Source organism: Geotrypetes seraphini, chromosome 1 (assembly GCF_902459505.1).
Source record: "Geotrypetes seraphini chromosome 1, aGeoSer1.1, whole genome shotgun sequence".
In the NCBI taxonomy this organism is placed as follows: Eukaryota; Metazoa; Chordata; class Amphibia; order Gymnophiona; family Dermophiidae; genus Geotrypetes; species Geotrypetes seraphini.
The window spans coordinates 397,119,397-397,139,096 of NC_047084.1; the positions used below are offsets into that span (position 1 = coordinate 397,119,397).

Genomic DNA, 19,700 nt, shown 5'->3' on the forward strand with positions numbered 1-19,700 from the left:
GTGAAGAAGATGCTGAAAATCTTTGAGAGCATTGAAAATCACTCTGAGTTCCAACAGATTGATGTGACACTGACGATCTGTGCTGGACCTTGAGTATGGAGACCATCGCGATGAGCCCCCCAAGTGCAGGTCGAAGAATCTGTCATGAGGACCTTCTGATGAGAGAGTGTTTGAAACAGTAAACCTCTGGAGAGACTGGAAGAGAGCATCCACCAGTGGAGAGACTGTCTCAACAAAGGAGTCACTCTGGTGTGTTGAAAGAGTGGGTCGAAAGCCTGAGCCCACTGAGATGCTAGGGTCCACTGAGGGATTCTGAGGTGAAGTCTGGCAAAAGGAATCACGTGAAGGGTAGAAGACATGTGACCTAGAAGAACCATCATGTGTCTTGCTGAAATCGAAGAGAGGGAAGGCACTGTGACAGAGCTGAAGAAGAGCATCTTGACGTTGACGAGAAAGGAATGCTCTGAGTTGTACAGTGTCCAGGATAGCTCTGATGAACTGTAGAGTTTGAGAGGATTGTAGCTGGGATTTGGGAAAGTTGATTTCAAACTCCAAAGCTTGGAGGAACCAAATAGTCCGTTGGATCGCTACAATAACTCCTTGAGATATTGAATCTTTGATGAGTCAATCGTTTAGGTACAGGAACACCTGTAGACCATGGTTCCGCAGAGCTGCTGCTACTACTACAACTAGGCACTAGGTGAACACTCTTGGAGATGATGCCAGGCCAAAGGGTAGCACTCTGTATTGGAAATGCAGATTTTCCACCTGAAATCTAAGGAACTGTCAAGAAGCTAGATGAATGGGAATGTGAATGTAAGCCTCTTTGAGATCTAGAGAACATAACCAATTGTTCTGATCTAGAAGGGGATATAGGGATGCCAGAGACAACATTCGGCATTTTTCTGTGACTAAAAATTTGTTGAGCGCTCTAAGATCCAAGCTAGGGCGCCCGTCTTCTTCAGAACTAGGAAGTAACGGGAGTAAAATCCGCTGCTCTGCTGTTCCAAGGGAACTTCCTCGATGGCAAGGAGTCGAAGCAGAGCTTAAGCTTCCCGAAGAAGGGTGTTCTGCGATGAATTGGAAGGATACTCTCTTGGAGGAAGATCTGGTGGAATCTGGAGGAAATGAAGAGAGTATCCTTCCTTGAGGATAGACAGCACCCAGAGTCTGATGTAGAGAATGACACGGGGGAAAAATTTGCCCCATCACCACCATGTCTCCGCGACCACCATCCCTTCACCGCCTGTCACCATCCCCGTCACCACTGTCCCTGCCTCGTCCCTATCCCTGCACCATCCATACAAGCCTCAGTACTGCAATATTTAGCTTATTCCTTTCTTATAAATCAAAGTTCTGGCTGCTGAACTAGAGAAAGATATGTTCAGCTGGCAGGGCTTTGTTTATAAATTTTTATAAACACAATTAATATACTACTTTATCCTAAAGCAAAATAAATAAATATAAATTTTTTTTTACCTTTATTATCTGGTTTCTGTTTCCCTCATCTTCTCATTCAATTCCTTCCATCCACTGTCTATCTTCTCTCTGCGCCTTCCATTTTCTCTTTTACTGTGCCTCTCCCTTCCCCAATTGGTCTGGCACCCATCTTCTTCCCTCCACTCCCCCATAGTCTGGCATCTGTCTTCTTCCCTTCCAGCGTCTTCGCCCCACTCTCTCTTCCCCCACTCTCTCTTCCCCGTCTTCTCCCCACTCTCTCTTCCCCATTTCCCAGCGTCTTCTCCCCACTCCCCTTCAGGCTGCATCAGCGTCTTCTCTCCATCACCCAGCACCCTTCGCGCGGTCCAGCAGCTCCCTCCTTCACTCCGACCAGCCATGCATTTCCCTCCCTCTCATCCCCTTACCTTGCAGCCGGAGCCTTGAAGTCGCGTCACATTGGCTGCTGGAAAAGTCTCCTCCAATGCAATCGGAAACAGGAAGTTGCATCAGGGGAGACTTTTCCAGCAGCCACACACGACGTGACTTCAAGGCTCTGGCTGCAATACAAGGCATAGCCTTATAGAAATCACCACAAAGAGAAGGTATGGGAAAGGGAGGGAGATACACGGCCGGCGGAAGAGAGGGGGCTGCCGGACCACACGCTCTTTCACCACGCGTGCTCACTCCTTTAACTACGGAGACAAAACCATTCACCACTCCACAGGGCGGTGAATGGCCTTGTCCCTGTATTTGCGGTGACTTTTTTTTTTTGTGGCGCATTGCCACTGAGAAGGCAGTGACCCTTGAGGAAAGTTCAAATGCATCATAGGAAGATTGAAGGAGATGCATGAGGAGTTGAGCCAGAGTGGTAGTAACATGCTGAAACTCTGTTGAGGAATATATTTGCAAAATTCAGGCAGATTGTTAACCAAATGCTTGAAATAAGAAGTGAAAATAAAATTGTAATTCAAAACTCTAGTTGCCATAAGAGAATTTTGATAGAAATGACGACCAAACTTGTGCATGGTCCTGCCCTCTCTTCCAGGAGGGACAGTGGCATAAACTTTGGCAGGATTAGTCCTTTTCAAAGAAGACTCCACTTGAAGGGACTGATGGGAAAACTGAGATTTCTCGAAGCCCTTGCAGTGAACCATCCTTTAACGAGATTCCAGCTTTCCTGGTACAGCAGGAATGGAATAAGATGTTTCAAGATTTTGCTTGAAAGTTTGAGAAAGAAATCTATTAATGGGCAACTTAAGAGACTCCGCAGGAGGATGAGACATACCCATTTCCTCTAAATACTCCGTAGAGTATTTGGAATCAGAGTCCAAAGTAATATTGAGGTCCTTACTCATTTGACATAGGAAAGAAGAAAAAGATATCTGTTCCAAGGAAGGCTGACCTCGAGGGGAAGGTGACCTCGAGGCGCCTCACAAGGCAGAGAATGAAGGTGAAGCTTCTCTGGAATACTGATACCCGAGGTCTGAATATGCAGGTATAGATGACTCACTGAAAGACTGGATAGAATCCCTCGCAGGAGAAGAAGTATAGGTGTAAGACTCTGGAGGTAGTGTCCTCGACTACGGAGTTGGAGGCCTGGAGAAACGAGGTCTGTTTAAAAAAGAGGACCGGTGCCTCAATGGATACCTCGACTGATGTGGAGAACTGTGCCTCAAACCAGGCAGGTCCCGCAGAAAGGAATGTCGAGGAGTCTTTGCCCTATGCCTCAGAAAGGGTGACGCCTTATGCGAGAAAGGAGGGATGGAAGCTGGAGATCAAGACACCAAAAAGGATTGAGCTCCTTCTGTCGAGGTATCTTGAGGAACTAACAAGGACTTGGCTCCTTGAGTAGCGTGTTTATACTCCAGACGAGACACTCGCAAAGACTCGACTCCTTGCATAGAGTGTGTAGAATCCTCTTGAGGCACTCCCAAGGACTCGACTCCTTATATAGATTTGGTAGATTCAGCTTGAGGCATTGCCAAGGACTTGGCACCTTGTGATACTGCTAAGTGCTCAGACTGGACTGCAGGAAGCAGAGTCGAGGTAGGAGTATGTTTGGCAAGCATATTACCAAACTGCTGATCCATAATGGTCTGGATTATAGCCTCCAACTGTGACACCGAGACTTGAGGATCTGGTACATTTGGTGAGGCTATAGTCTCCAAGGAAGAGGAGGAAGAATGACTCTTCAACTTTAAGACATGCTTCTTGGGCAGCTTGATAACCACTGCTGGTACCTGACCTGAGGGAGGCAGCGAGGAAAGTGGCTCCTCAGGAGAAGACTTAGCAGATTTGCCCAAGGATGAGGACCCGCCAAATGAGGAGGGTTTGATTAAGGTTGAGGTCAAGGCAGAAGGCGGAACCCCTGTGAGAAGCTTGACCGGATTAGAGATCGAGACTGGGGAAAGTGGGTCCATACCGCCAAAGAGTTTCTCCACCTGAACTTGATGACATTTGATGGCTTGAGGTTGAAGGGTAGCACAGCGGGCACACGACTCCGGACGATGGTCAGGTCCCAAACACTGATTACACCACCTATGTGGGTCAGTGAGCGAGATCGCGTGCTGGCAACGGCTACACTTCTTGAAGCCTGTGACTGGCCGGGACATAAACGGAAAAATAGCCTCAGCGAGATCGAAGCCCGAAGGCTGAGGACTAGAGAATGACACGGTGACGGTTTACCCGCGGCCACCGCATTTAAGCCGCGGGTCACCGCCGAAAACGGGGAAGAAAACTAGCAGTCGCTGCGGTGACGGGGACAAGGCCATTCACCGACCGCGGAAACGGTGAACAGGTTTGTCCCCGCGGGCCAATGTACCCCCTTCTAGGAACCGCTATTTCACCGTGCTCCTCATTTGTCATTTCAACCCTTCCTGCCAATCGCAGCAGAAGGGTACCCAACCCCTCCTGCCGGTCCTCCCAATGGCCTCCCCTAAGATCGCCGGCAGGAGGGTACCCAACCCCTCCTGCTGGACCCGCCCCCAACGAACCCTCCCACCCCGGAACCCCCTTAGTCTTACTTTTCAAGTTGGACCGGACAGCTCCTCGCTCGTCTGGCCAGCAGGCCTGCCTCCGTCCAAATGAGGCGGGCCCGCCCCTCCCCTCCCCTCCCCTCCCCTGCCTCCCAATGGCCTCCCCTAAGATCGCCGGCAGGAGGGTACCCAACCCCTCCTGCTGGACCCCCCCCCAACGAACCCTCCCACCCCGGAACCCCCTTAGTCTTACTTTTCAAGTTGGACCGGACAGCTCCTCGCTCGTCTGGCCAGCAGGCCTGCCTCCGTCCAAATGAGGCGGGCCCGCCCCTCCCCTCCCCTCCCCTGCCTCCCAATGGCCTCCCCTAAGATCGCCGGCAGGAGGGTACCCAACCCCTCCTGCTGGACCCCCCCCCAACGAACCCTCCCACCCCGGAACACCCTTAGTCTTACTTTTCAAGTTGGACCGGACAGCTCCTCGCTCGTCTGGCCAGCAGGCCTGCCTCCGTCCAAATGAGGCGGGCCCGCCCCTCCCCTCCCCTGCCTAACCCACAGGATCCTAGGGCCTGATTGGCCCAAGCACCTAAGGCCCCTCCTATAGCGGGAGTGGCTTTAGGTGCCTAGACCAATCAGGCCCTAGGATCCTGTGGGTTGGGCAGGGTAGGGGCGGGCCCGCCTCATTTGGACGGAGGCAGGCCTGCTGGCCAGACGAGCGAGGAGCTGTCCGGTCCAACTTGAAAAGTAAGACTAAGGGGGTTCCGGGGTGGGAGGGTTCGTTGGGGGGGGTCCAGCAGGAGGGGTTGGGTACCCTCCTGCCGGCGATCTTAGGGGAGGCCATTGGGAGGCAGGGGAGGGGAGGGGAGGGGCGGGCCCGCCTCATTTGGACGGAGGCAGGCCTGCTGGCCAGACGAGCGAGGAGCTGTCCGGTCCAACTTGAAAAGTAAGACTAAGGGGGTTCCGGGGTGGGAGGGTTCGTTGGGGGGGGTCCAGCAGGAGGGGTTGGGTACCCTCCTGCCGGCGATCTTAGGGGAGGCCATTGGGAGGACCGGCAGGAGGGGTTGGGTACCCTTCTGCTGAGATTGTCGGGAGGGCCGTTGGGGGGGTCTACAGGAGGGGTTGGGTGCCCTCCTGCCGTGATCGCTGGGGGGAGGGGAGACTTGCAGCCGTAGCCGCGGTCACTATGCTAATCACGGCAGCATTTAAAGTACATGTCGTGTTTGTTTTTGCATTGCTAGCCCCAGGGGTGGTGGAAGATTAGTGATTGAAAAACTGTATGAAAAATAACTATTTTAAATTTAGTGATCAAAAATAATTTTTATTAATTAATTTTTTCTCTGCGTGTTTTGTTTTTGTATAGTTATTAACTAATATTTAACTAAGTTTTAAAGTTTTAAAGAATGTTTCCTTTATACGTAAATAAAGAAAAGTGAATGGGATTGCAGTGGCGGTGACGGGGCGGTGAATGGGGTGGCAGTGGCGGTGACGGGGCGGTGAAGAGGATGGTGAGACGGGGACGGGGCGGTGACGGGGATGGTGAGACGGGGACGGGGCGGTGACGGGGATGGTGAGACGGGGACGGGGCGGTGACGGGGACCAATTTTTTCACCGTGTCATTCTCTACTGAGGACGCGAGGCAGGCCCCGTCATGACACAAAGGAAAAATAAAATTAAGGGTTTTTCTTGGGGGGTTTTTATAAATGAAAACGCGCAAAGAAACAGCGATCCTGTAAAAATAAAACATGAGCCGTGGTGAGAAGGCACGAAGTAGAACTGAGTCTAAATAGGACTTCTTTGCTCCGCTGAAAATTAAGAACCGAGGAGACGCGTGCCCTGCGTTGGGTGGGAAGGCACTCGTGCATGCATGGTGCAGCAGTCACAACCTTTCTAAAGTTCTTCAAGCAAGTCTGCTTGCTAAGCATCTGGGCTCCCACATGTCACCCACATGTTGAGAATAGGCTGCCTGCTTGACCTGGGATAAATAAAATTTACAGACATGAGGAAGATATTGCTTAACCCTGAGAGTGATCATGGAATCTTGCTACTTTTGGGAATTCCAACAGGTTCTTGTGATTTGAACTGGAAACATGATACCAGATTGAAGAACTTTTGATCTTATCAAGTATGCCAGTTCTTATGCTCTAAGCCAGGGGTGCCCAAAACGTCGATCGCGATCGACAGGTCGCTTGCTCAGGCGACCCCAGTCGATCGCAGAGCGGGTTCCCTTCTCTTTTTTCCCCTCCTGCCTGGCCTGCTCCTGAATTCTGCTGCTGCCTCTCCGCTGCTCAACATTAAAAAAAAAAAACCCCGGCTTGGAGAATTTATGCTCCGGGGGCTAACGTGTGCTTGTACCGGCTTCCCTTCTCTTCCCTCTGAAACCGGAAGTTATGTCCGGGGGGGGGGGGGGGGGGGGGGAGAGAAGGGAAGCCTGTTAGAGCCCCATTCGCGAGCTAAAGCGGGAGACAGGTCAGTGAAGCTTGCGATTTGCTCTTCTTGCTGCCAGGTCCTGCCTACTTTCTGTTTCCTCAAAGGCAGGACCCGGCAAAATTTCTCCCAATAGGTCGATCTTGGGCCGATCAGCCTTCCTCTCCCCGACGTCAATTCTGCCGTCGGAGAGGAAGTTCTGGCCAGCGGAACTTCCTCTCCGACAGCAAAATTGACGTCGGGGAGAGGAATGCTGGTGGGCCCGAAGGAAGGAGAGCTTGGCCGGCGGCGGGCAGCTTTGGGGGCCTGTTATCCGATGGCAGCGGCAGTGGCAGTGGCTTGGGGGAGGGCAGGGAGGGAGACAGAAGGAAAGAAGAGAAACAGAAAAAAAGAAAGGGGGCATGAAGAGAGAAAGAAAGAGAGGGCAGGGAGAGAAGAAATGGGTGGGGGGAAATGAGGTCAGGAGGAGAGGAAGCATACAGGCTAAAAGAAGGGAAGAAAGATTGGATGCACAGTCAGAAGAAGAAAGTGCAACCAGAGACTCATGAAATCACCAGACAAGGTAGGAAAAATGATTTTATTTTAAATTTAGTGATCAAAATGTGTCTGAATTTATATCTGCTCTCTATATTTTACAATATGGTCCCCTTTTACTAAACCGCAATAGAGGTTTTTAGCGCAGGGAGCCTAGAAGCGTCGAGAGCAGCACTGGGTATTCAGCGCAGCTCCCTACGCTAAAAACTGCTATCGTGGTTTAGTAAAAAGGAGAGGGGTGGGTATTTGTCTATTTTTGTATGGTTGCTACTGAGGTGACAGTGCATAGAGTCATCTGCTTTGACCTCTTTGAAAAAACCCTGGAATAATAATGATAATTAACAATTCTATGCATACAGTGTGCGTTGTGTTTTTTTTAAATTTTATTGATGGTAGATCATTTTGACTTGGTCATTTTAAAAGTAGCTCACAAGCCCAAAAAGTGTGGGCACCCCTGCTCTAAGCAAACTGCCATGGGTCCGAGGCAGTTGAGATTCTTTTCAACTCTTGTTTTACTTTCTTAAATCCATTCAAAAACCAGTAAAAGTTCTAACTACTATATCTGTTCTTAAAATAGAAACCAAACACTACTAGAAACAGCAAAGAAGCTGTCTCTCACATTTACAATACTCTACCAAACCAGTTAAAAGTTTAAGAATTAGATAGTAATTGTTGATCTACTGAATATAGATGTAAACCTCACCTCATCCATTCCAGAGGCTGTAAAAAAAATTCCTATCTCCTTGGCATATCTCTGCAGCTCCCTGTACTGTTCATGATTGAACTCCAGGTAGCGCTTATGCTCTCCATATGTCTTTCCCCAGGAGTGTTTAGATGTATATGGTCTCTCCAGAGCTCTCTTATTAAATTTATGCTCCAACTCGCTCTTCTGGAACTTGGCACAGTCAGCTCCACACTCCTAAAAATAAAACCAAACTGTTAAAAAGAATATAAAGTTCAATTTGCATCTTTCATATACGTAGACAGTTTATATACGCCACCCCTTGCAGAGTTAAGCAGCATTAAAAAAAAACCACTATTTTACAACATGGACACTGGATATGAAAACATATCAAAAGTTCCAATAAATTCCACCTCCAACAATACCCTATCTTTCTGGGCTCTCAAATTCAAAACCCAAGTCTAAAATACTACCCATTTCCTATTACACCCTAACCCAATAAAGCTAAGTCCCTCTATCCACCCACCTACTATTCAAAAAGGGAAACCTTCACAAAACCACAAACCAAAGTCTCTGCCCCACTTCTCAGGAAAATATATCAGAATTAGGACAATGGGTGACAGGTCAAAAACGCGCAAGACAATCACGCGCAGACAAAATCGCGCAGACAAATCAGCGCTAAGACAATTCAGTGCAAGACAAGTAAGCGCAAAGACAATCCAGCGTAAGACATTTGAGCGCAAGACAATTGAGCGCGACAACTCAGCGCAAGACAATTTTGCGCAAGATAACTCAGCGCCATGACAATTCAGCGCACCACTAGAGGCCGCTTGCCCATCGAAGGACACGAGCACGTACAGCACGTGAACACGTCATCATGGCGACGTTATCTCATGATATGTATTCTCCGTGGTTTTGCTAGTACTTGATCTATAACGAATATTTGTCTTGCGTGGATTTTTCTCGCTTCTGGTGAGAGCGAACGTCCACATTCCTTCATTTACAGGTATGTTTATATTTCCTCTTCACGCGCAAGAAAAGGCAGGTTATTTCTCATGCACGCGCCAACCGTGTTTGTAAATGTCACTGCCTTTGCAAGCGATACCAGATGCGTGCTACACAATCGCAACAAAAGCGAGGATAGAAGTTTAAAAATCAGCCAAATTCACTATGAATTGTTTATATTAGGTATGCTTATATTTTTATGTGGGTATGTTTATATATCATGGAATGCTCATCGCGCATGCGCGCATCAATAGTCATTCTTGCACGGGAAGGGGTAGACAAAATCACACGAGACAACAGCGCACCGACAATCGAGCACGGACAACTGAGCGCAAGGTTGACGGCGCGCCGAAGAAAAGCACTATTTTAAACGGCTCCGATGGGGGTGGGGGGGACATCGCGCTGCCATTGTGGGTGGTTTGGGGGGGTTGTAACCCCCCTCATTATACTTGAAACCGAACTTATTGCCTGTTTTTTACGGAAAAAGTTAAGTTTTAAGTATAATGAGGGGGGTTACAAACCACCCACAACGGCAGCGCGATGTCCTTCCCACCCCCATCGGAGCAGTTTAAAATAGTGCTTTCTTCGGCGCGCCGTCAACCTTGCGCTCAGTTGTCTGCACCCTCTGGTCACCATTCCTTCCTCCCCTTCTCCCCCCCGCTTCACTCCCTCCCCCTCCTGCCCTCAGCCCTCCCAGAAAAAATACAAAAAAATGACAAAAACTCCCTCCCCTTTTCATCCACCCCCCTCCACACTCCCACCCCTTCACATCCGTTCCCAACTTACCCACCCCACTCCACCTACAGTCTCCAGCATCATGACTCGCCTGCCTCCTACCGTCTCGTGAGATCTTCAGTCCTGTGAGTGGCTCTCTCCCTCCCTCACCCTCCCTCTCTCTCCCTCCCTCACCCTCCCTCTCTCTCTCCTCCCTCACCCTCCCTCTCTCTCTCCTCCCTCACCCTCCCTCTCTCTCTCCTCCCTGACCGCAGTGTTTTCTTTGCCCTCCAGCCTCCTGTGTTGCAGCAGCTGTGACTACAACTTCACAATTGAATTCTCCAGCATCATGACTCGCCTGCCTCCTACTGTCTCAGCTCCCATGTCTGCACTTGGCTTGCCAGCTCTCCTTTGATGATCAGAAAAATGTGACATCATATCTATGATACTTTTAAAAAGACATTTTAATATACAGTTTATTGAAAATAAAGAACAACTGCGTACAGGATAAATGCAAAACCTTATCAAACATAACTTTTAATTTACATGGCTGTGTCAACTAGGTAGAATTTGTAATGCTACAAGATTGACAGCTTATATTGTTTAGAGATGTTCTTAATAGAGTAGAACACTTCTCATTCTTAATCCTTTAAGTATAAATTAGATGAAATGCATAGAGGTGATATGTTAAAATCTTTCCTTTCATGCACACACAATGTGATAGATGTATAAGGTGTACACCTGGCATAATTTTAGTCACCCATCTCCCTGTATGCCTCTTGTAAGGAGATGCGCATTTAGTTTGCTTTAAATCCAGAACTACTTACCATTAATAAAACAGGGGCACTGGTCTCCTGAAGTAATAGCATGTATTTAATACATACTTCCTAAGTGCAGTGTCAAAGCACTAGCATTGAACAGGTGCGCCAGTTTCCCCCAGGCCTAGTCCATTTCATCTATATTTCTAACTTTCCTCTTGATGGGGAATAGCAGTTTAGCATTGAGCAACATGTACTCAGTTAATCAGAGTACTTCACGCTTGGAGAATTTGTGCTTGTGCACACAAAATCCATAATAGGAAGCCATCTTCTCTGTGAATCTATGACATTTTTGCAAAGTACTCAGTTAATCTAAGTACCTCTCCACCAACCACCCCTGTTTCAGCGACCACTATTGTGGCTCACACTGCACACAGACACACACACACTGACTGAATGAGAACCAAAGAGTCAGTTTTCTCCACACTATGTCCATTTTTCAAATGTTCCTGTGCTTGATGGGGGAACAATACTTTAGCATTGAACAAAACGTACTCTATATGAACTAGATTTATGTATGTATCTCTATATATGATTTAAAGTTCATAGCCTTTTACATCCTCCAGTTCAAACACTGATGCTCAAGGCTTAACTATTTTATATCTAAAGCATACAGAATACTTATCTTTCTGTGAATTTAGGCTTTCGCACTAGAGTTTCATCCACTCCCTGTCAATTTCTACAATGTTCCTGTGCTTACCCTTGCAGTCATTATATCTCTGTTGACTAAGAATTTTTTTAAGCATTAACAGGTCTTCATATACTTCTGACACAACATGCATTTATTTCTTCAGATGAGAGTGAGGATCTGGAACAATAATTGTCTTTTCAATTTACGACTGCTTTTAATGTTCAATTCTCCAATATTCCTGTGCTTGCCCTTGATGAGGAAAAATACTTTCTCATTGACAGAAAAGTACTCTATATGTGTATATGTACTATACTTATGTATGTATATAATCTTTTACATCCTCCAGTTCAAACACTGAATCTCAAGCATACAGAATACTTCTCTTTCTGTGAATTTATGCTTTCGCACTCATCATCATCCTATTTTTAGACCATGTAATTGTCTTTTCAATTTCAAACTTCTTATAATGATCTTTATCATTCAATGTTATTATTTGCTCTTCACATCATGTTTACTTGTGTTCAATAATACTTACTTTGCAATACAGTATATGAATCTTGTAGGAAAAACAAGAAATAATAAGACCAGAAAAACACCGTACCAGTGCAATTGTGAGAGAAACATCAAAACAAATACTATGCAAGTGCAGCTAATATAGCAGGCAAAGAACAAAGGAAAGCAGAGCACCCATGCATAGTGAAAACATAATAAAAGAGCATTAAGCTACTTCAATAATTATCAGGTTAACTTTGCATGCACACAAGTGAGCATAAAAAATAGCAGGCAAAATGTGCTAGGTCACATGCTTATAGAAAGAGTGTGCCGCGGTGCACATAGGCATGCAAATGTGAATCCAGTGCCGTAGGACATAGCAAAACATGGTGCAGGCCCGAAGCCATTTTCTTTCAAACCTGGTTGATGGGAGTCAGTGACTGTTGCTCAATAAAGGAGGCAAGATCTTCAGGGTTGGTAAAATCTTTTGTCTGGTTATTTAGTGCTACCCTCATTCTGGCTGGGTAGAGGAGCCCGAATCTTGCATTCAGTTGCTTTAGTTGAGGCCGGTAAGCTAGTAGCTGCTTTCGACGAAGAGCCGTTGTTTTGCTGAGATCAGGCACAAAAAGAATGGTGGCGCCCTCGTGCTTCACTGGCGCGCAAATCTTGGCTCTCTACATGATTTCTAGCACTTGCTGGTACCTCAGCAGCTTTATAACCACTGGCGTGGGGTAGCGATTGTCCTTGTTGCGATGTGATAGCACACGATGCATTCTTTCAATTTCGAAGTCCTTTTGGAAGGTAAGGTCTAGTAGTTTTGGGATGAAAGACTCGAGGTATTTAGTGAGGTCACGAATCTCAATGTTCCCTCTAAGCTGAGCGCAGGGAAAAATAGCGCTGTTTGCCGACGACGCCAAACTGTGTAATATAGTAGGTGAAAGCGATCTCACGGATGGTATGGCGCAGGATCTGATCAAGTTGGAAAACTGGTCCTCAACATGGCAGCTGGGTTTCAACGCAAAGAAGTGTAAGGTGATGCATCTCGGCAGCAGAAATCCATGCAGAACATACACCTTGAATGGAGAAACACTAGCTACGACCTCAGAAGAACGGGACTTGGGAGTAATCATCAGTGCAGACATGAAGGCTACCAAACAGGTAGAGAAGGCCTCATCCAAGGCAAAGCGGATGGTGGGATGTATCAATAGAAGCTTCGACAGCCGTAAACCTGAAGTCATAATGCCACTGTACAGAGCCATGGTGAGACCTCATCTGGAGTACTGTGTGCAATTCTGGAGGCCACATTACCGTAAAGATGTACTTCGAGTTGAGTCAGTCCAGCGAATGGCCACTAGGATGGTCTCCGGACTCAAGGGTCTCTCATACGAGGAAAGACTGGGCAAGTTGCAGCTTTACTCTCTAGAGGAGCGCAGGGCGAGGGGTGACATGACTGAGACATTTAAGTACGTCACGGGTCGTGTCGAGGTGGAAAACAACATATTCTTTCCTAAAGGACCTTCAGTCACAAGGGGGCACCCGCTCAAACTCAGAGGAGGGAGATTTGGTGGTGACACCAGGAAGTATTTCTTTACAGAAAGGGTGGTGGATCACTGGAACAAACTACCGGTACAGGTGATCAAGGCCACTAGCGTGCTCGACTTTAAGAATAAATGGGACATCCATGTGGGATCTAAACGTGGGTCGAGCAGCACTCTGACTTAATGGGGTGGGACAGTAGAGTGGGCAGACTTGATGGGCTATAGCCCTTTTCTGCCGTCATCTTTCTATGTTTCTATGTTTCTTCTTTTTTTTTTTTTTTATATAATATTTCTTTATTGGGCAAAGGCAACAGAACATAATACAACACAAAACAGATACAAATCCGTAAAGCCAAAAGGCAAACACATCTGAAGTACCCACAAATGCAGGTGAACAGAAGTCCACAAAGCCCAATACATTGTTTTACAATAACCCCCATCCAAAACCCCCCACCCTACCCCCATCCCCCTCTTCCTAACCCAGACCCGTATGGTGTATAAACCATCTCAAGGAGAGAAAAGAAAAAGATAAAGAAAGAGACAAAGACAAAAGAAAAGGAGTAAAATATATTAGGAAGGATGCCGCTACAAGAAACCGATCATACCCAGCGCTAGGGGAAATAGCATACGAACCCCCCCCACATTATCAACGCAACCCAGAAGATTAACTATTTAGCAGCGTACTCCTCTCCCTATGTGAAAGGGACAACCAGTATCCCTCCCATACATCCTGAAATTTAGTCCATCTGCTCTCATCACGGGTCCCCACCATCCTACGCTCTACAAGCGCTAACTCGTAAAGAGACAATCGCCACTGAGAAAAAGAGGGTGCATGTGGAACCCGCCAGAATATCAGAATGGCCTTCTTAGCCAAGAGCATAGCCTTAAACGCCAGTAACTTCTGCCCTCCAGAACATCTAGAGAGAGCCGCTCCAGCATAGAAAAGAGCAATATCCGGGGTACACGCAGGCAGGAGGGGAGATAGTGAGGACAAAAAATTCCATCTATGTTTCTATGTTTGTGTAATGCATATTCGTTGTAATACTTTGTTATTGTACTTCTCTAAATATTAATAATAATTTTTGAACACAAAAAAAAAAAATGAAATGGTCAAAGTAGAACAAGCACTCCTATAGGCACATGCTCAGAAGGAAAGAACTGTAGGTGGAGCTAGAGAGCCCAGTGAAGTACAACAAAGACAGAGGGAAAAATCCATAGTAGATTCCTTCTGCAGCAGCACGTGGCTATTGTGAAATAACCATGTTTCCAAGTTTATTTACATTTTAACATACCGATCATCATCATGTATCTGGCCAGTTTACAAAGCTAAAAACATTAAAATAAATTTAAGAATGGGCGTAAAAAATAAAAGGTTGGACATTAAATGGACGAATACAATGACGTATGCAAGTTTGGGGAGAGAGGGAAGGAAAGTTTGCAATTACATTGTTAAAAAAATAAAAAAAGAGAGAGAGGGGTAGAGGGGGAGGAAAAAAACACCAGGAAAGGGGGGAAGGGTTGCTTCTTAAAAGCAGTTCGTTTAGTATACTGCTGTACAGTTAGAAAAGGGTCGTGTTAAACACTATGGTATGCGTCTTGGAATAAGAAAGTTTTTAGTTTTGAATTTTGCGAGTGAATTTTCTTGGTGGAGTTGAGATGGCAGGCATTCTATAGGGTTGGAACTGTAACAGAGAAATTAGTGTTTCTAGTGTAATAAAATTCCTTGATTGGGGGAGGGGACAGTCAATAAGTTCTGGTTAGCTTGTAGGGTCATGAAATGGTTAACTGTTGTTTAAAATATTGCTCTGGTCTACATAGCTGAAGAAAGTGTACAATCTATTGACTTCATCTGCCTAAAATGTATGTCCCTACCTTACCACATTGTAAGCTGAATAGATAAGAGTTTGAGCCATGATGTACCCTGCCCTTCTGTACATTTAACATTTAGAACTGTAAGAGTTAGATAAGTGACCTGCTAGTGTGAGCTTAGGACCAATAATAATTGTAGAAAAGTTATAGAAGTCAAATGAAAATTGTAGTTTTTGCATATATTAGTTTGCAAAAAGGGCATAAAAGTCCGTGTATTTCCTGTTTCTGACACTCTAATAGGCAGGCTATTAACTGCACTAGAGTCCGGTATACCGTAATAAATTTCTTGTACTTTCTTCATGCCTCTGACTTTGTGTGTCCAAGTGACCTTTCATTTGGCTTCCGAACAGGAACTTGAAGGTCTCTTTGACCACTGGTTACTCGATTGGTCACTTGTTTCTGGTCCTACGGCTGACGTGTCTGCTTAGCCGGCTGCCTTCCTTTTGGGGGGTTGGCAGACCTCAGGACGTTGGACCGCTTCAACTGACTTATCTAGTCTCAGTTTAAAGTACAAGAATCTGTATCAGTTTAATTCTGTCCTGGAGTGGCCACCATCTGGTAAGTGGGAATTGATCATCCCTATCCTGTCTCTCATCTCCTGCCTAGTAAGCCACTTGATCTGTCGCTGAAGTCATGGGAAGGGATTCTAGGAACTGTTATTTTCTGATTGGGTAACTAAACTGAAGTCTGTTGTTTTTTGTGTGTTTGAGAGTGTCTGAGACGTCCTTGAGGACGAAGCGAGTGTGGACCTGTTAGTACTGCGTTTCCCTAGTCCGGAGACGGGCAGGGCCAGGAATACAGGGAAGTGTTTTTGTCCTCCATTGCACAATGGGGGGATGTCAGTCTACCTGTGGGGATCCCTTGATATGTTAGCTAATTTTAAAAAGGGATTTATCTCTGATTAAACTTAACAAATCAACCCTTATTCTTCTGTACCAGTTAGAATGGCCGATATTTGCTGTGGGCTGGCCCCCTCTGGCTCCCTGGAAGAGGACATAACCCGTCAGGTTTTTATGCATTCGTTTGCTGTCGGTTCCTCTTCCAGTCAGCCAATTTTTGCATTCCAATGGGAAAACCCTTCCACTGGATAAACCTCCCAAGTAACCTGGACCCGTCTATCCCAGGGCTTTAAAAATAGCCCACTCTATTCAGCACTGCCCTTGCTTCAGACCTTGCCAATTTCTTCCCTTCATCTGATTCCCAAGTCCTGCAGTATCCCGGGTTCTTTATGAGTTCTGTCTGTCCAAATGTATCAGTGAAGTTTAAACTGTCAGTTGTTCACAGCATGAGAGGAGAGTACTTTTCCTTTTGTGCTGATAAGGCCATGAAGTGTTTAGCACTTCAAATGCAGTTTCTCCTGAAACAGATAAATAGTTTTAGATTTAAAGTTTTTGGCTATGTTATAAAATGTTTATGTATATTTAGAAATGCATGTAAATGAAAAATATGATTTCTGGAACTTATATTCCATGCTAAAAAGAAGTTCTTTGTCCAAATTTAGTAATTATTTGTCTAAATTTAAAAATTCTGAAAAGGACTACATCTGTAATTTGATCTCTTTGATCTTTAAGCAACTCTCTCTCCTTTGTGAATTTCTGGAGGGGGAGTAAGTCTCTACTGAGACCTATGTTGATTGTAAAAAAAGGAAAAAAAAATATGAAAAATGTTTAAACTTGTGAGTACAGTAAAACCTTAGTTTGGGAGCATTTGTTCCAGAAATATGCTTGTAGTCCAGGGCACTCGTGTACAAAAATATACATACTTGTATTGCAAGCCCTTGCTTGTTTGGAACAGTCACTGCATTTCTGCAGCGTCATATAGAGAGGAACCATTGGCTCAGTTGTGAAAATGTGATGCTTCTATACTGTATGTATGTGTATTGCAAGACGTTGCTGGTATAGCAAGTTAAAATTTAATCATTGCTTGTCTTATAGAACACTTGCAAACCAAGTTATTTGCAATCCAAAGTTTTACTGTATATTCCAATCTTTGTTTTGTATTTCTTTTTATAAATCATGTAAGCTTAGTATAAAAATGTAACTTTTAGGAATAAGAATGTAATTTTTAGGGATGCTTTTATATGGAAGTAAATATTTTTGCCAGTCAGCTGATAGTGAAGGGACTGCTGCTTTAGAGAGCGCTTGTGTCAGACTACCTTGCTTAGTGGTGGATCCAGAACTGCATTTTACTTAATTTTTACAAGTCAGCTCTTTGGGGTAGGAACCTGATACAGATAGTGGGTCTGCCTTTTAAATTTTCCTGTGGCCATATTTACATTGATTTCAAGTATGCCTTCCTCGTGTCACCTACCTTGGCTTTCAAATCTCCCAGGGTACCAGGTCCCTTCCTACACCCGTGTCCAGGCTGTCTGTAGTCTCCCTGTCCCTGATAACTGCAAGGCTCTGAGCACCTTTCTCAGTATTGCAGGATACTGTCCCATCTGGATCCCTGATTTCTCTACTATTGCCCACCCTCTGTATGATGCCTCCAAAACTTCTGACTCAGGCCCCTGCCCTCTGGCCCTTCTGCCCAAGAAGCTGAGTTGTATGCCCTCACTTCTGCCCTGCGCCACTCTGCCTCTCAGTCTTGCAACATCTACACTGACTCCAAATATGCTTTTTTACCTTGCATTCCCATGAGGCCATCTGGAAATATCGAGGTTTCATTACAGCCTCCAGCCGCCTGATCCATCATGCTCCCCTCATTCTTGACCTTCTTGAGGCCGTACAACTACCCTCACGTGTTTCTGTTATGCACTGCCATGCTTACAGACGCGTGACAGACCTTGTCTCTCGTGGCAATGCTCTAGCCGACCGCACAGCCCGAGCTACCAGTCTCTGCCCCCTCCTTCGGCTCCTCTGTACACCATCATTCCTTTTCTGGACTCCCTTACACCCCAATACACTTCTCAGGAACAGACTTGGGCATGCACTATTTCGGGCCAGTCTGTTCTGAAAGGGGGGTGGATACAAAATGTGCCAATTCAAGTGCCAATCCAGACCCACACACTGATACTTCAAACGCAAGCACAGCGGGTACCCTCATAGTTATTCCTCAACACCTGGCCCTCACGATTGTCAAAAGATGTCATGATCTGGCACACTCTGGAGAACCCACTATAAAATTGACTCTCAAGAGACATTTCTTTATCAATCACCTTGATCAGCTAGTCTGGAATATGGTCCGACAGTGTGTTGTCGGTTCTAGAATAAAATTCCCAATCAGATGACTGCAACCTCTTGGACACCAACCCATTGGAACATATCCGATGCAGGTTCTGTCTGTAGACTTCACCCACATGCCCACCTCTCGTTCCTTCAGTCACTTCCTAGTCTTCACAGACACCCTGACTAGATGGGTCAAACCCTTCCTTACTTGCACTGAATGCGCCAGAGACGTAACCAAACACCTCCTGAATAATTCCATGCTTTGATCTCCTTGTTTCCATAGGCAGTGACAACGGCCCCTGCTTTCATTGCCGATGTCGTCCAACAAATTGCTCAGGCCCTCCAAATTGAATAGAAATTATATGCTGCTTACCACCCCCAGAGTTGAAAGGATGAACAGAACCCTTAAGACCCTTCTCACGAAATGAACTGAAGAAACTAATCTGTCCTGGCCTGTCCTGCTGCCTTCTGTTCTTTTTCAGATTAGATGCACCCCATCTAAACCCACTAAATTGTCCCCATTTGAGCTCATGTTCGGTCGGCCACCACCCATTGAGAACCCAGATCCTGGTTCTTTGCTACTCTGGGATCAGATATCCTCCAGAGTCAGGTCCAATCTTTAGCTAAGGCCCTTCAAGAGCTCCACAAATGGGTCCTGGAAAGGGCCCCACTATCGATAGCTACACAAGTCCATGGGTATGTCCCTGGAAATACAGTATGGCTAAAACTTGGAAGTCAGACCCCCCTGAAACCCAGGTGGATAGGTCCTTTTACTGTCCTAATTTCTTCTCTTACAGTTGTCAAGGTGTCCGGACATGAAACTTGGTTCCATTACAAAACGGATCTTCAGCTGAAGCTTTCTAAGACCTCAAAAGTTCTGAATATTTACCATTGTACTTAGCAGGTGTTCTGAATATAATTCTTTATAAGTGTTTGAGTTTAATTGACTGCCTGTGGTTCACCACTGCCTTTAGCAAGTGTCTTGAGTATAACTGTTTGAAGTTTTCTAAGTTGTGCCTGAAAGAAAAATGAGCTTCCTATGTTAGTACAGTGGTGCCTCGCATAACGGCCGCCTCGCACAGCGGACGCTGCGCACAACGAACTTTATGTCGTGATCCGTATAACGTACTTCGTTTCACACAACGAAGTCGCCCGAGCTGCATCCTTCCGGGGTTCCTGCGGGGTTGGATCGCAGCGGGGTTGGTCGAGGGTAGTCTCCTTCTCCTTACCTGCCCTGTCGCAGCACACAGCCGAACGGAAATCTTCCCGATGTCAGCGCTGACGTCGGAGGGAGGGCTTAAGCAAAGCCCTCCCTTCCTCCGACGTCAGCGCTGACATCAGGAAGACTTCCGGTCGGCTGTGTGCGGCTGCGGCAGGGCAGGTAGGAAGAAGGCAATGGCGAACGAAAGAGGGG

The 19,700-nt window shown here is 46.2% G+C and overlaps 1 protein-coding gene across 1 annotated transcript in view; it reads right to left on the reverse strand.

Annotated features, from left to right (window-relative positions):
* Positions 1-19,700, reverse strand: part of LOC117347256 (sialic acid synthase-like) — a 189,186-nt gene that overhangs the window by 158,547 nt on the left and 10,939 nt on the right. Inside the window, exon 2 of the mRNA XM_033917928.1 lies at positions 8,074-8,289. Coding sequence (XP_033773819.1) covers positions 8,074-8,289 — 216 coding nt within the window. The remainder of the gene's footprint in view (positions 1-8,073; positions 8,290-19,700) is intronic.